Consider the following 15,561-nt stretch of genomic DNA (forward strand, 5'->3'; position numbering starts at 1 on the left):
TGACTGTTTTCTTCAAATTCCACTATTTATCTGGAAATTTAATCACGTAACAGCATCCGTGTTTTGTCGACGCGATACAAGCAATTCTAAAAAACAAGCCCAGATAACGTTAATGTTTTATTTATAAAATATATGGCATAAATAATACATAACGATTACGTAAAAAATCAATCTTGATTAACTAATTGGTAAAAAAGTGAGTGTGGATTCGCTAATAAATTATCAGGTTGATCAAACTCAACAACCTGTCCATCATGCATCACCAATACTCTATCACAATCTAGAATTGTTTGAACTCTGTGAGCAATAGTCAAAACCGTGCTTTTCCTAAACGCCGATCTCAAAGTTTGCTGGATTTGGCGATCGGTTTCCCTGTCAACATTCGCCGTAGCTTCATCAATGCACAAAATCTAAAATTGCCAAATTAGAAAAAAATCACAACATGATCAAGTTTCACCTTCGCATTGTGTAACACAGCCCTGGCCAAACAAATCAGCTGTTTTTGTCCCACTGAAAAGTTCACTCCTCCTCCCACTACAATATTCTTCAACCCCCCCAAGCGACGAATCGTCTCCGTCAAATTAACTTTCTTCAAAGCGTCCCAAATTTCGTTGTCCCGAAACTCCCCCAACGGATCCAAGTTCTCCTTCAGCGTCCCGCTGAACAGGAAGGGCTCTTGCGGTATACAAAACAAACGAGACCTAAATCACTACATCCTCATTACCTTGAATCAACAAAATATTACCTCAAAGCTTGTAACGAAACGCGGGAAATGTTAACGGAATCGATTGAAATCTCGCCGGAATAGAGCTCAACCAGACGAAAAAGTGCCGACAGGAGTGAGCTTTTGCCGGCACCGGTCCTCCCGACAACTCCAATTTTCTCCGAAGGGCGCGTTTCGAATGATACGAAACGCAGCGAAGGCGGCAGGTGCTCTCTAATTTACAAAAAATCAACTACTAGTTTTATAAACTCTTCCTATACCCACCTGTATTTTAAGACTACGTTTTTGAAGGCGATAACACCCTGACTGGGCCAGCCGAAAGGCGGGTCGATCACGCAATGTGTGCTCTCTGGAGGGATGTCTTTGATATATTGGTTGACTCTTTCAACGGCGATCATTTCTCTTTCGGTCTCGGTGAATGCATTAACGACGCCATTTAAAGCCGAAGTTACAGAAAGCGCATACGAAAGAGCCAAGCCGACAAGACCTTAAACCCCCGATTTGAAACTCCTTAAACTTTAGAAATTTTTTTCAATACCTGGATCAGCGACGTCATATTGATGCTGAATTATCGCGATAAAACTAACTCCCGAAACCATCGCAACTCCTATAAATTGTAACCTAAGGCCTAGCCAGCGAGCAGCTGCTTGACTTGCAAACTGCGCTTTGATGTTGGCATCCACGTTCTCTTCGTTGTCGCGTTTGAAACGTTGAGTTGCTCTCATAGCACGTATGGTTGTTAAACCTGGAGATTTAAGACTTATTTTCATCGTCTTAGTTTGAGTTAAGTCAGGAAACCTTGTAATGACTCGTTAAAGTGGCTATAAACCGGCGAAAGGGTCACACTTGATATTCTTTTTAATTCCCGAGAAGTCAAACGATAAGTGTATTGCAACCAGTGATAGACGGGAATTAGAGGGATCAACACAAGGCAAATCCAAGGCAAACCGTAAATCGTTATAACGACAGTTCCTTAAAATGAGTTTTATCGTCCGTGAGTCCTAATCAAAACTTACCTAACAAGCTGAAAAATTGAGCCAGCAAGATGTTCACTATGAAGGGCAAAGAGTCATCCACAGTGTAAGTATCGCTGGAAAAACGGTTCAAGATGCGACCGATCGGCGAAATGTCGAAGAAAGTCGTTTTGCCCTTAAAAGGACAAATTAAAGTCATTTATATACCAAGGGACAAAATAAATCTCTTTCCGCTTTCGCTCACTCAGGGAAAAACATTGCTAGCCATATAACCACTCAATTCGGCAATACATATTAATAGTATATTACATAACGAGCACGGAAAGTGATAAATAACGCACAAGCGAGAAAGTTGCGCACGAGGCGTTAGCCGAGTGCAGGCAATTCCGTGAGTGTGTTAGACACTTTCCTACAAGTTTTGTACACTATTTTTCCTCCGACTATAAATAATTTTTTTCTTACGAACATATTTTTTTTTCATAACGATTTAATTTTTTAATGGATACAAAAATACGTTGAATAACGACTTATTTTTTATAATGGATACAAAAAAAAAATACGTTGAATGAAAAAATACAAAACATTCCGAGTGTGAATTGTGCGTTAGATTTCTAACACACAGTACGAAAACAAATCGCACAGGTTTTTGACCTCGTACGATAGATATTGCCAATTTTCGCGAATATGTAATTGTACGTTATGATCTAGTTTCGTATATGGTCGTAGGAAAACTTATTTTTTTCACAAGAAATAGAAAAAAGTTTATTCAGCAAACGGTAAAATTGATCAAAACGCGAGAAAAAAGTTATATTTTCACTTACCTTCAGAACCGATCTTAGGAGCAACTTGTGTATCTTGGAAGCGGCCACAACTCCGCCATAAGCGAATAAAAACGCTCTAAACAAAGTAAAAACTGTGTTGACACACGCCAACTCGATGTAAATTCTCAGATAGTAAGACATAGGATTTGAGTCTGAAAATCCTTCAAAGAAATTCCCTTCGCTCAGTTGGTCGTCATAGAATTGACTCAAATTTTCGCTCGGATTTGTATCGCTTACCCATTTTGACATCCACCAATCGGTCATATTTCTTGAAGTTTGCATTATACAAACAGCCAAAAGAATCATAAATGCAAGACCGTGTCCTATAGACTTCCAATACATAGCATAGACGTTAAACTCAACAGTTCCTGTTTCACTGACTTCTTCCAAAAGAAGACTATCATTTTCGTCTTCACTTTTCTCAATTTGAATACTTTCCAAAAATGAAACATTTGATTGGATACTTTCACCCAATTCTAATTCAATTGGCAACATGTCATCAATGTTGGTAAGAACATCAGCGGGTTTCCCTTGCTGTTTTATAACCCCGTTTTCCATCAAGACAATCCTATCACAGTGGACTAAATAATTGACATGGTGGGTACACAAAACTTTCGTTTTGTTTTTGAGCAAACCCATTATACAATGTTGGAAAATATGTCTGGCAACTTTCGTATCCACGGCCGATAAAATATCATCTAGTAAATACACGGCCTTGTCTTGGTACACCGCTCTCGCTAAGGCCACTCGAGCTTTCTGACCTCCGGAAAGAGTCATTCCGCCTTCGCCAACCCCGGTCAAGTCACCCCCGGGCAATAGATAGATATCTTCAGCCAGACCACAAGCAAACAAAACCGATTTGTACCGATTATCCTCAAAGGCTTTCCCGAAGAGGATATTGTCCCGCAAAGTGCCTCTCTGGAGCCATGGCTGTTGCGTAACAAACCCGAAACCAGACTCGACTTGACTCACGGCGATTTCCCCTTGTTGCATCTTCAATTCAGCCAAAATGGCCGATAGTAGGGAAGATTTGCCGCAACCGACCGAACCGATGACCCCCACAAACTCGCCCTGCATTGGAGCAGTGTCAAAATCGCTTCGTTCTCTCCGTGTTAAGCTTTAAGAAGGAGCTAAAGTCAAAAAAATTGTGCTTTTTTACAATTTTTGTTAAAATTTTTCACTTTAGCTCATCCTTTGAAGAAAGCGACACATTAAGACTTACCTTCCTGACATTGAAATTGATCTCATAGAGACAGAAAAGCGCTTCTTCGGGTTCAATAGGGTCACTCCTCAGCGTCCTTTTGCCCTTACCTTTGCCCTTAGTTTGTTTTGAGGCCAAATGTAGCCTATTTTTCTCCTCGCTTGTTAACTCCCGGCCCCAATTGAAAATCCCATTTTTGATAACAATGTCGCTATTTTGATCAGTTTCTAGCATCGTCTCATTGTAGAATACTTCCAAATCCAAGTCTTCCAACTGAAATGAGTGATAAGTTTTCCGCCTATGCGTCGTAAAGTTCGACTTACATTCAGTAGTCTTTGTATCCTTTTGAGGGACACCCACGCTTCGGTGAGTCCGTTGAGGACCCAAGGAAACGCATTGAGAGGACTTATAAGCATGTTGAGTAAAGCAATGCCGGTAAAAACGGTAGCTGCCGTTAACTTATTTCCCATTAGTACATAAGTCGCGAATGTGAGTATTGAGATCAGGACTGGTGTCGTAGCCCAAAAATATACACAAAGAGCGTCAAGATATTTCCTCCCTTTAAGATATTTCAGTTCCTTGTCTCTTAATTCTGCAAATCGAGCTTTGAAGTTAATTATTTCAGCTCGCTACGCAGACATACTTGTGATAATACGCACGAAATGCTGCTCCCAAACGTACAATTTAATGACTTTAATCCCTCGTAATACTTCAGTCACCATTTTTACGCGCATATCTTTTTCTTTCATTAGCTTCGTACTCAATTGTCCGATTTTATTTGCAATTATCTTGTTTATCGGGATTAATACTATACTGAATAAGACGCCAGAAATAAACGCTAAACCTACTTGACTATACAAGAGATATAAAGTTATAACGAGCTACAACCAATTAACTGTTGCTTGTTTCTTTGCTTGGGGAGATGCTTACTTGGAACGGAATACTCCAGAAAGAATGGAAGCTCGGACACGAATTGACGATCCGATCCGTGTCAGTCGACATAAAATTTACAATTTCTCCGAGCGAAAAAGCCGAATTTAAAACAGTCTCGCTTACGGTTAGTGTTTTACGGTAAATCGTGGTAACTAAAGCTCCACGCATTCGCAAACCGACCATCGACATCAAGAAATTGAAATGAGAGTCACAAAACGACGCTGGAAACACAAAGCTTATTGCTTATTTCAAAAAAAAAAAACAAACAAAACAAATTAGAAAATTACAACAAAAATCATTGATAGTTGCAAATATTGTACTAAGAGAGAAATTAAAATAATAAAGTGTTTTTTTTGTTGCAACTAAAGTTTAATCTGCTTTATGATTGTATTTTCATATTTGGTGTAAACACTTACAAATCAAAGTAACTGTCATTAGTAGAAAAGCGTACAAGTAGCCCCATTTTATGTCTTCTGACTTATCTTCGATGAAGGTGACTAGCCGGTTTAGCAACAAAGGAGAAGCGAAACCGGCACAATCTGCTATGAATTTCAAAAAACCGATACTGTAAAATTGTACCCAAAAACACTTATGAAGAGCTTTGAATAAAGATACGTTGTGTCGTCTCACACCGATAAAAGTGACATCAGGTGAGGTAGGTGTTGACTGACTTGAAATAGAACAAGTTAACTGTCGTCTTCTTATCTCATCAACATTCCCAGTTAAGGCTTTGTCAAGTTTAGTACTAACAGTACCACAATTGAGAGAAAAGGGTAAATCGTATAAATCTTCCGAATTGTTTAATTTTCCTTGTACTCCTTTCTCCATTAAAGGATTGACCCAATAGAATAACAGTCTTGAAAGCCACGTGACATTCTCCATTGCCACTCCCAAATAACTGGGATCCCCCTCTTCGGTAAACCTGATATAAGCATTGCTCAAGAGTGGCTGAGTTTCCCCAATCTGGAAAGAGTAAAGGTGGTCTTCGACTCCCCTCTCTTTATTAGGTACCCTTACCTCAGTATATCTATTTGCGAAATTGAGATAAGTGGTACTCCCTTCACTTGGAACAAGAGTGAGACCATAAACAATTTGCAAGATAATCTGACAAACACTAAACCCATACGCAACATATACACTAAATCCCGGTTTAACTGCAAATTTATACACCAAAACGTGGCTACGCACCGAAACTACATTCAAAACAAATAATAAAGTCCACAACACGCACACAAAGACCGGCCCTCGAGGGCTCAGCCCTAGTCTCTTCCTCAAAACTAAAGCATACAAGAAGTGGCAAAACCATGTAATTCCTTGTACTGCACACAAAAAATACGAAACGTAGTAAACCTCCTGACTTATATTCAAATCAATGTAAATCTGTAAAAGTGGAAGTAGAGCCGAACATAGAGATACCAAACATCGGAAGTAGATCGCATAGAGCTGGACGGGGCCCCTGGTTACGTATCCAATATGGCTCCCAACGTAGTATGCTGAGGCACATGCAAAAAGGCCCAAAACGGGAATCTGGAGGTATAACTCTTGAAAACACAACCCCAAATCGTGTCGAGGCTGAGACCAAATTTTCAAACCTCCCGGGCCACACATACGCTCCCAATCCCAGCGCCAGTGTGGCCACTCGAATGAACTGTCGTTCATGTTGTCAAAGTAGAAATCTGTAAAATAGAACTGTCAAAGTGCCGAAATTTGTTTTTTTGAGGAAATTAAAGTATTCTTAGGCTGGTGAGAAGCACTTTGGTCATATTTTATTACTTAGTGACATTGTCGTGGTAGATGAGTCATCACAAATTATTTTTGCACATTTTAAGAAAATAAAAACAGTTGGATTGTTTGACAGTAGTTACCTTATATAGGCGTTATTTGGTATTGTGAGGCTTGGACATTACGTTGGTGAGTCCATTTATTATATTTTTGGGCGTTTTATTAAACTAACTAAACTAAATCACAAACTGCACCTTAGGTTAATTTCTCATATCGGTCACTTTAGTTCGCTAACAAACCGTTTTGTGCGATTGCTGTCAAACATACGCAGTTCACCACATAGATGGAGCAACGGATCTTAAACTAACTGAGAAAACTAAATATATTAAAAATTCAATTTGGTTCGTTTGTAGGCAATAAAAAAATTGTATTTTTTTACAGAAAATGACAATGGAAGTTGAAGTTGAGGAAGTAGAAACTGTGGAAGTGGATGCGATTAAAATAATCGATTTTTTAACAAGCAAGGAATCGATTTGTTTTAAAAGCCAGCAAAGAGGCGAAGACGATTTAACCAAGCAACAAAAATCAGATATCGCGTTGGAACTTTACTATAAAAGCAAATTAAATTTTCTCGTACGGTTTGGAAAGCACCTAGAGAAAAATCATCTCGATTTTTTTCAAAAGTTTACTAAAAATTGCGCCGAATCGGCCGAAATTAGTATAGTTCTCAAGGAGTTCCTTTCTTCTGTGACGAAAAGTCAACAAACAAATGTGAAAAATCGAAGATATGAAGCTTTGAAGGAGTTGATTCGTGAAGATTCGTATTTTTCTGAGATTGAGATGATGAAACGCAATCCTTTGCTTTACGAGCAATTGGTTGGCCAATATTTGACAGAAGATGAAAAAGCTGAACGCGATAAAATCAACATTGATGAAGAAGCGACCCTTGTTAAAGTTTTAATTGAAGGGATTGAGCGTGACGACGCGCAGGTTAAAAGAAAGAAACAGGAAGAATTTGAAGATGGTATGAAGGAGGAAGAGGAAGGAAGTAGCGATTCGGGGGATTCCTCGGGAACATCAAAGCAAACGTATTCACAGTGGGGTGAATTTAGTGATGAACCAATTGTCAGATCGATAAAAAGGGTGAAGAAAAAGCATATAACGCCACAAGAACAACTATTGTTGAAAGAGGAGTTTATTTCGACGATGTATTTGGATTTTTTGAATGGAAAAGATGAGGATTTCGATTATTCGGCCGTTGATAATAATGATAAATACGATAGTACGGAAACGAAGGAAAACGATGAGGAAGATAAGTATTTCGATTCGGAAGAGCCTGAGAACGTGAATGAAGCTGGTCAAGAAGAGTCCGAGGACGAATTGGACATTTTTATGAGTGCTTTAAATCAGAATCCCGCTGTTTCTCAATTATCTAAAGACATTCAAAAGTTATAGAGTTTCAGTAATGTTCAGTGAAACTTGGTATCAATGCTAGCAATCAGGTTAATGGGTAATTAGAGTAAGAAGCAGCCGCGAATAGTTTGTACATATTTAGGGAACAATTAAACAACGTTTCTTAACGTACGTTATTCCGGGAGGAAGGACAGTGAAACGTCGGCCCATAAACGAAAAAACGTGCCCTGTAATAAATAATAAAAGAAAGTGCTTTAATATCGTCGAAAAATGGTTAGAGACATTTTACTTTCGTAAACTCGCATGTGTCATACATACATAATTTTCTTTTTCATTAAGAAATGTAAATTAGAATCTTGTCTGATGTTAATGAGTAAACAAGCGATAAAATATTCAGCGGGGGTCAAACAAAGAATGTCGGAAGCGAACAGTGGACACTGTCCAAAGAGAAAGTGGGCAAAAGCTTCGTCAAATTTAAACCAAGTACTCCCGATAAAGACTACGATTAGGTAGTATTTGGCTGGTAATTGGGTCAGCTCCTGCACGGAGCCTCCGCGGATAATCCTCCGGACTCAATTCCGGTTTTCCGGTGTGAAAAGCACCGCTCGTTGCAGACACTCCAAATTACATCAGCTGGTTTCACAATGAAGAGTCTTTGGAAGTGAATGAGTTTGTTAGGGAGGAGGGCATCAGGTCTAGAGAAAATAAAGAAAAGTGGGAGGGAGGGGGTCATGTCGGTAATTCTCTGGTCTTGTGTGATCAGTCTTCACATAGAGTGTTTACGAACAACACACAATCTAATAATTAACAATAGTGTTCGAACTCTAGTTTAAACTAACATGTGCTCTACCCTCAGCTTCGGGTGAATCGCCTAATTCATGGACAAGGAGCAACCAAAACACTGAGGTATTTTTTAATCGCTCAAAGCCAAACTATTGTCTATAATTATCGGTCGTAAAATGCAATTTTCGCAATTTAATCGTCTGTAAAAATTTCTTTAAACAAATTGAAGTCAAAAGTTCAAATATGCATTAATTGTATTTTAATTACGAACTTGCATGACAAACATTTTACCCCACTTCCTCCACAGTTGCTTCAATTTTTTTCAACGAAATCTAACTACGAAAAAATACCGTTCTAATTAAATCGAGACGTATCACTTTAATTGACCCAAATGAATTATTTCAAAGTGTTAACTCAGATAAAACTAATTAAATCTTAATTTATTGTAAGTAGTTTAAATTGATACACTCTCCCCTACTGTAAAGCTGGTTTTTATTAAATAAAACTTTTATCATTTCGACGTCTTTCATTACAATGGAAATTGGTACACCTGTAATTACACCTCGAAATGTCAGAAAATACCACGTGGATTATATATCCAAATTATCCAACTTTTCAACGTGAAAAACTATTCAGAGTGACAGTTTTAAACCAAAGTTTTGATACGCAAAACCCAACAATCGTGTAAACGACGATTTATGTACATGTTTCGTTGAAATAAGTTGGTTTACAACGATTTCTGCTTTAAACCCAAACCAAATCGTTTATAAATGGCTCAGATCGCATTATTCTGGCCGAAAATGACGATTTAAACAATTGTTTCGCTAAAATTAAAATTAAATTTAAGTTTTAAAAAAGTTTGGATTGCTGGGTACAATTTTTTATAATTAGAAGTTGAAGTGACTCTCATTTATCAGAATTAATTAGAAGTTGGTCATTTTTATCACTAGAATTTCTCAAATAAACTTCAATCCTAGAACGCAAATTATTGTTTTTCACTACTATTATGTTACAAGTTTTATTTGACAACAATATTATTTTATTTTATCTCATTAAAATCCAAACACATCGCAGATGACTTTAGAAATAAACTTTTGGTAATTATTGCTAAATTAATAAACTGCGAGATAAAGTTAACTAGGTCTGCAATATTTTTTAACATGCCAGTAATATTTTGAAAACGAATTCAAAGTTTTTATGACAATACTTAATCTTGGATTGTGGTTAAAGATTCTACAATATGTAATAGTTTTGTAATTATTTTGGTTTATGTGAAATACTCTTTGTATTATTGATACAAAATATTGGGTGATCAAGAATGAGTGTTGAGTTGGCAGTATTGAAATCAATTTTTCAATAGTATCTACAACTGCAAATAAATTCCGCTTGTTGACAGCTGCGCATAGGATAATTTTCTTTGACACTTCATATTTTAGTTTAGTAGATTATTACTATTATTATTAATAGTGATAACGTTGACAGTATTGTTCTTTATTAAATTGTAATTAGAACTTGTTTTTCGACATAGTCGATAAAAAAAAACTTTGTTTTTTAATAAAAGGGTCTAAATTTGAGAGGTGTGCTAATGGGAACAATATTTGGAAGATGTATTTTCTCTATTTAGAAAAATGAGACAATTGTGTTGGTGAAACTGTAAATAGTAGTTGGGGTATTGAGTATCAGTTTGTCCAACCGTCCCGTGCGAAAATCGCTTCATTAATAAAACTGTCTTGCGACAAATCTAATATTGTCCGTGACAGATGGTGTAAGTCCTCCCACACTCGCCTACTTGATTTCGGGTATTCTCACGCCACCCATGGTATCGCCACCTCTTAAGCCGATGTTCCCTCCGATGACCTACGCACACCTCCATTTGTTAGCGTCGAGAACAAGCCGTTTTGCATCTCGCCGACAATCGGTTTGTTTTTTCCTTCGGCACGATTAATTCTTGGACAAAAGCCGCCAACTGTCATGACCTCCTCTAAACTTGATATTGAAAGAACGAAGAAGAAGAAAAAATTGACCCTTACATAACGACATCGGCTGTGGTAGAGAGCTATTTATAACGTCGGCGTGACATTTTGTCTACACTAATTTGAATATTGGACGAAAAAGAGAGGATAAATTCTCGGCTCTCTGTTACATCACACCGAATTGATTGTTATTGTCACGACACTAACGGTTAACGGGCTGGGAACCCCCGCAAATGGACGCTTTGCGGCGAATCTACTTAATTTCATAAATTATTACAAAGCTAGTTTTAATAAATCAATGGCATTATTAGCTGCGCTGACTATAAATTTATGAATTAACTGGAATCGGTTGAGCTTAACTTAAGTAGCGGGATTGTTAGAAACTGAGCCGAGCCCAACTCGCACGAAAAATTGAGCAAACACGACAAAATTTGGTTGAAATACGCTTACTACTCAAAATCAAAACTTTTTAACAATTTTTTCATTTGATCGAAAAAAAAAGCATTGAATAATTGTTTGGCAGCCCAACGTTGCGCATGTCAAATTGTGATTAATGTGAGGTAAAAAGCAGTGAAAACGGTGACCTTTTCAACAGTAGAATTTAGAATTATTTTTTATTTTTTTTTATTCTTCGACACTGTCAAAATTTACGGTTTTTCTCAATACGAAACGTTACATTATTTTTAACAGATTTAAAGCAATTTTAAGCCTTGTTGAGTCTAATTCGAAGAATAAAATGTTGTATTCAACTCGTCTTCGTGTAAATTACTTCACTTATTCCACCTCGTTAACATTCGTGGTTTAATAATCCTCTCGTGAAATAAAGCGTCCGATTGACACTCAAACTCATCTAATAAATAACTATTATCTAAGTACTACGATTTTTGGGACTACAGTTAAATCGCTTGCGTTTTAGCGAGTATACATTGTAAATATATGTTACGTGACGCTTGTGGCGCGAAAGTTTGAGTGAACAAAGTAATATTAGTTTTTCTTAATTTCATTGTTTCTTTCTGAGGATTGAGGTTTCAGCTGTTTTATGTTCGAGACGATTTGGTCTAACGGACTAAAAATCATCTGGAAAGTGATCGTATCGGTGAAGTAAAGCAATTGACTTTCGATTTTGCTCAATTATCGTATTTCTATCATCTGCATACCGTCGGCTTTCCTCCGTACAATAGTCAAAGTTGAAATAAAAATTTGCATAGGTGTCACGATTGTATCTCGATTACTTTAACCCACTGACCTTCTCCTTTATTTAAAACCGATTTGTTTTACCATTCGATTCTAATCTCTAATCGAAAAATTGTGCTCTCGCCAAGTGGGTCAACCAAGTTCGCCATCAGAGCCGGTCTTAGCCCTTGGTTTCCAGACTGCGTGTCGCTCGAAATGTCAGGTGTGGCTGACCGAGAGCCTCCATTGATGAAAGGTGACCAAAATGACCACCGCAGAGAAAGGAAATTATCAATGGCGCGATTTACTATTTGACGTAAAGTTAAGTGGAACGCCGGGTTGCATCAGGGGCCTCTAGTTTTCGGACTTTCTACCAGTGGTAGAGACTGTCTTTTTACTCAAAAAAAAGCACAACACACGAAAGTGAAGAACATCCAAAATTTCTCAAACAACAATACAGACGAGTTTTTCACATTTCGTTAAAAAAAATATTTCTTTAATTTTTGACAAATAGACACGATACGAGCTATCCCAAACAATAATTAAAAATCAGCAACGTCATAATAAAAATTCATTAACCTGGTCTTAAAGCTAAGAAGATTTAAGCATTTTTTAATGTTAGGGATGGGCTGTTAAGTAGTGTAAGCAGCTAATTCATAATTTCTGAAGTTGTGTGAGATCTTTATTCAGGATTAACAGCTTGATAGTTTTCGGACCCTCGGATGTGAGTGTAAATACGCCACTGCTTTCACGTTATGTGATTACGTCAATGATTACACCTACTTTCTCTGATCTACTATACACTAATTGTCGGTTTGAGTAGACTTAGCGGCGACTTTTGTTACAGATCATGAGGCGACGAGTCTTCTCTTGGATTTTCATCTGGACTTCTTTACGACTGGGACAGAGCGAGCAACTCGCTAGTAATTTCACTCCGACTAATGGTACGCCTTTGACTTTACCCATATTTAGCCAACACAAACAATGAAAATTAGTTAAACTATTGATAATTACTTGTTAGGCGTCAACAATTTGTAAACAATACTTTAACCCACTAACCTTTTAAACTTCATTCACAGATCAGAAAGATATGAGAGGACTTTTCTCCCCGCGGATGGACTACGACCAGTGGAAGCCTCTAGGTCGAGGAGACCCATTAAAAAATGACCCAACCTACGACTACGTACCACCGGTCCTTGACCAGGTCCACTATTGGATCGATCCGGCGTTGCGCAAACCGGACCCGCCTTTACCTGGAGAAAACCAAAAAACCGAAATTCTCCTTTTGGGAGTTTCCTCGAAGAAACCGAGCACCGGGACTTCAATCGCCGACTCCCGAAACGACAATTTCGATTCCTTCCTCAAATTTGTAGACGGTCCGAAATTCACCAGTCAGAGAAACACACGACCTCACTATCCCATGGGATCATCTTACTTCCCTCCCAATTTCTACTCAAAAAACAAAAACAACTTTTCGAAAAATTCCGATCAAAGGATGCCTTACACTATACTAATGCCACCACCCATGATTACAAAAAAACCAACAATTTCTTCACCCAGCCCAACACAACTGACCACAACCGACTCGACCACAACCCCGGTTACAACCGCGGCTAAAACCGAACAAGTCACAGTTCAAGCAGCAAATTTAGTGTATCACTCTAGTAGTATAGGTGACTGGAAAACTGAAACTTCCACTAACCTAACTCCAAATCCGGCCACGAATCGGTTAAAGCCGTTCAAAGAGGAAATTGTCTTCCAGAAACACTTCCAACTTCCTGAGAGCTACATCCAGATCCAGTTTGCCCCTAAGAGACACAACCAGACACTAGTGGCGGCAAGTAGTGACCATAATATTAATTATGTCACGCCGCCCCCACTAGTGGAAGAAGTGATGCACAAAGGGCAAGTCTCAGATGACAATTTGGACATTTCGAACACTTATGTTAAAATTGGGAAAACCGAAGCTGCTCTGATGGGTCAACCGCCACCGCCTCCACCCATGATGGTATTTTCACACGTCCAGCACCCATTGATTACCCAGACTCCTCTCACAATGCAGACGATTCAAAGTATGCAAAGTATGCAACCCCCACCGGTCACCACAAGCCCCGTTTATAAAAAGTCAACAAATCCGATTCTGGTGGCGTTGGAGAAAGAAGAAGTGACCACCGAAAGGATTGAAATGACCACCACCGTTCCAACGACTACTATTACTACGTCTTTGACTACCGACCCTCTTTTCAAGCACTACAAGCAGCCCACGGAGCCTCTTCGTGGGCCCCTATACTTGATTATCCAAGGCCATTCGAAAGTAAAAACTTATGGGCCCAGTAAACAGTTCCATGGAATAAGGGTACAGGAAACCAACGAGATATCCGATGATGAGGTCCGTGACAAACGTTTGTTTTTGAAGAAAGAAGAAACTAATTCGAGGGAAGCTAGATCAGGGAATTTGCAGACTTTGAAACATGTGATTCAGACCGGATTAGGTGCCATTGATTTTAGTGACGTGGATAGAAGCGATAAGGTGAAAGAAACAGAGTTGCACTTTGGGTATGAAGTGGGGGAAGGGGTGACGAGGGAGACTTATCATAAAGGAATCGTCGAAGAGGCTAGAAAACTCCACGAGGAGGCTTGATTTGTGATTTAATGTTATCTTTGTGCTATAATTTTTTATTTATTTTTATTTATAGACGTTTTTGATTTTTTTCTATTGTATTTTTAATAAAATATTGTGTAAGTGAACAGTGTCTCACTTGCCCTCATACCAATAATTGGGAAAAGTGGGTATTTAAATTCAGGCCAGCCAACATAACAATAAAATACTTTGGTGTACACACGATTAAGCTAATTCACGTGGCACATAAAAAATGTGCCACGCATATCTTTATCTCTTGAAACTTTTAAGTAATTTTTTACCGGTCGGCCAAATTAGACAATTTATATGTATAATAACTAATGGTAAATGTCAGAATGTTTTAACTTAGACTCTAATGAAAACAAGTGAAGAAATGTTTACAAACATTAATGGTTTATAATCAAAAGAATTGTTCTCAAAATTAATAATTAAAAATATTTTCCAATGGCGTGAATTTGGACTGTTCCTATGTGGAAGATGTCGTACTGGTTATGACATATGTGAAATATTTTGGCGGGGAATCTGGTGGAGTTGCCGTCTAGCGAGTGAACGTTTCTGAGAAATCCAAGGAAGTAGCTGGAATGCATGTCTCATTTAGTTGTTTATCAAGTTTAAGCCTATTCCAGCCAGACGAGTGTCGCGAAATGAAAAAACTTCACTTATTGAAATCAAAATGCTAGAATTGATGTGCTATATGCCGTATGTTTGTCACGTTTCGTGTTTTTCTTCCTTGTCAATTAATAATAGTAAAGAGCAGAAAATCGACTTTTTTCAAGTTGATTTTGGTGAGGAAAGGTTGGCAAAGGAAGTATTTTGTAATTTTTAGTCTTTGACAACATTAATTAGACCGAAATCTATAAATATTGTATGGATTTATAAAGAGCGAGAAATGGTTTTAATGCGTTTTATTTTTAGTGTTGGTTAGATCCGAGATCAATTAACTCAGGATTCCAGTTCCCAATAAATGTAAAAAGCTTTCAAAGAAAACAGCACGTCAATCACAATTTCTTGGAATTAATTTCTAGTGTAAAATACATCAGAGACAAGACGGCATTGCCTTTTAAGTTCGCTTGTCATATTTTGCCCACATAAGGGCATTTGGTCGATTAATATCACATGCTTGCTTTTTCGACCGGAATTGAGGGTCGCGTCGCACTTGATTCGGGGAAGTCCACAGTGAGACTTTTCGCGCAAAAAATACCA

General features: G+C 38.1%; 3 protein-coding genes across 5 annotated transcripts; 2 read left to right on the forward strand and 1 right to left on the reverse strand.

The window, feature by feature from the left end:
* Positions 1-104: 104 nt before the first annotated feature.
* On the reverse strand, positions 105-6,677 carry LOC123006006 (ATP-binding cassette sub-family C member 10). The gene is made up of 15 exons (XM_044400126.1): positions 6,519-6,677; positions 5,671-6,329; positions 5,070-5,616; positions 4,651-4,874; positions 4,364-4,601; positions 4,044-4,312; positions 3,742-3,993; positions 2,520-3,590; positions 1,741-1,873; positions 1,523-1,696; positions 1,263-1,469; positions 989-1,211; positions 746-937; positions 458-701; positions 105-410 (listed from the first exon to the last, which is right to left on the reverse strand). Exons 2-15 carry the CDS (start codon positions 6,310-6,312, stop codon positions 168-170), a joined length of 4,659 nt encoding a protein of 1,552 aa, XP_044256061.1. The 5' UTR covers positions 6,313-6,329; positions 6,519-6,677; the 3' UTR covers positions 105-167.
* On the forward strand, positions 6,300-9,088 carry LOC123006008 (coiled-coil domain-containing protein 97). 3 transcript variants are annotated; one of them, XM_044400130.1, is made up of 3 exons: positions 6,341-6,396; positions 6,448-6,564; positions 6,817-9,088. In XM_044400130.1, exon 3 carries the CDS (start codon positions 6,820-6,822, stop codon positions 7,828-7,830), a length of 1,011 nt encoding a protein of 336 aa, XP_044256065.1. In that variant the 5' UTR covers positions 6,341-6,396; positions 6,448-6,564; positions 6,817-6,819; the 3' UTR covers positions 7,831-9,088. The 3 variants fall into 3 exon arrangements, with proteins under 3 accessions (XP_044256064.1, XP_044256066.1, XP_044256065.1); XM_044400129.1 differs by having other exon boundaries at positions 6,300-6,564; XM_044400131.1 differs by lacking the exon at positions 6,448-6,564 and having other exon boundaries at positions 6,332-6,396.
* LOC123006007 lies at positions 8,503-14,465 on the forward strand. Its single transcript, XM_044400128.1, has 3 exons — positions 8,503-8,694; positions 12,565-12,661; positions 12,797-14,465. The coding sequence occupies exons 2-3, from the start codon at positions 12,568-12,570 to the stop codon at positions 14,356-14,358; spliced, it is 1,656 nt and encodes a 551-aa protein (XP_044256063.1). The 5' UTR covers positions 8,503-8,694; positions 12,565-12,567; the 3' UTR covers positions 14,359-14,465.
* Positions 14,466-15,561: the final 1,096 nt, after the last annotated feature.

Source organism: Tribolium madens, unplaced genomic scaffold, assembly GCF_015345945.1.
Source record: "Tribolium madens isolate multiple individuals breed KSU strain unplaced genomic scaffold, Tmad_KSU_1.1 Scaffold_20;HRSCAF=117;Tcas5.2_LG4, whole genome shotgun sequence".
NCBI lineage: Eukaryota > Metazoa > Arthropoda > Insecta > Coleoptera > Tenebrionidae > Tribolium > Tribolium madens.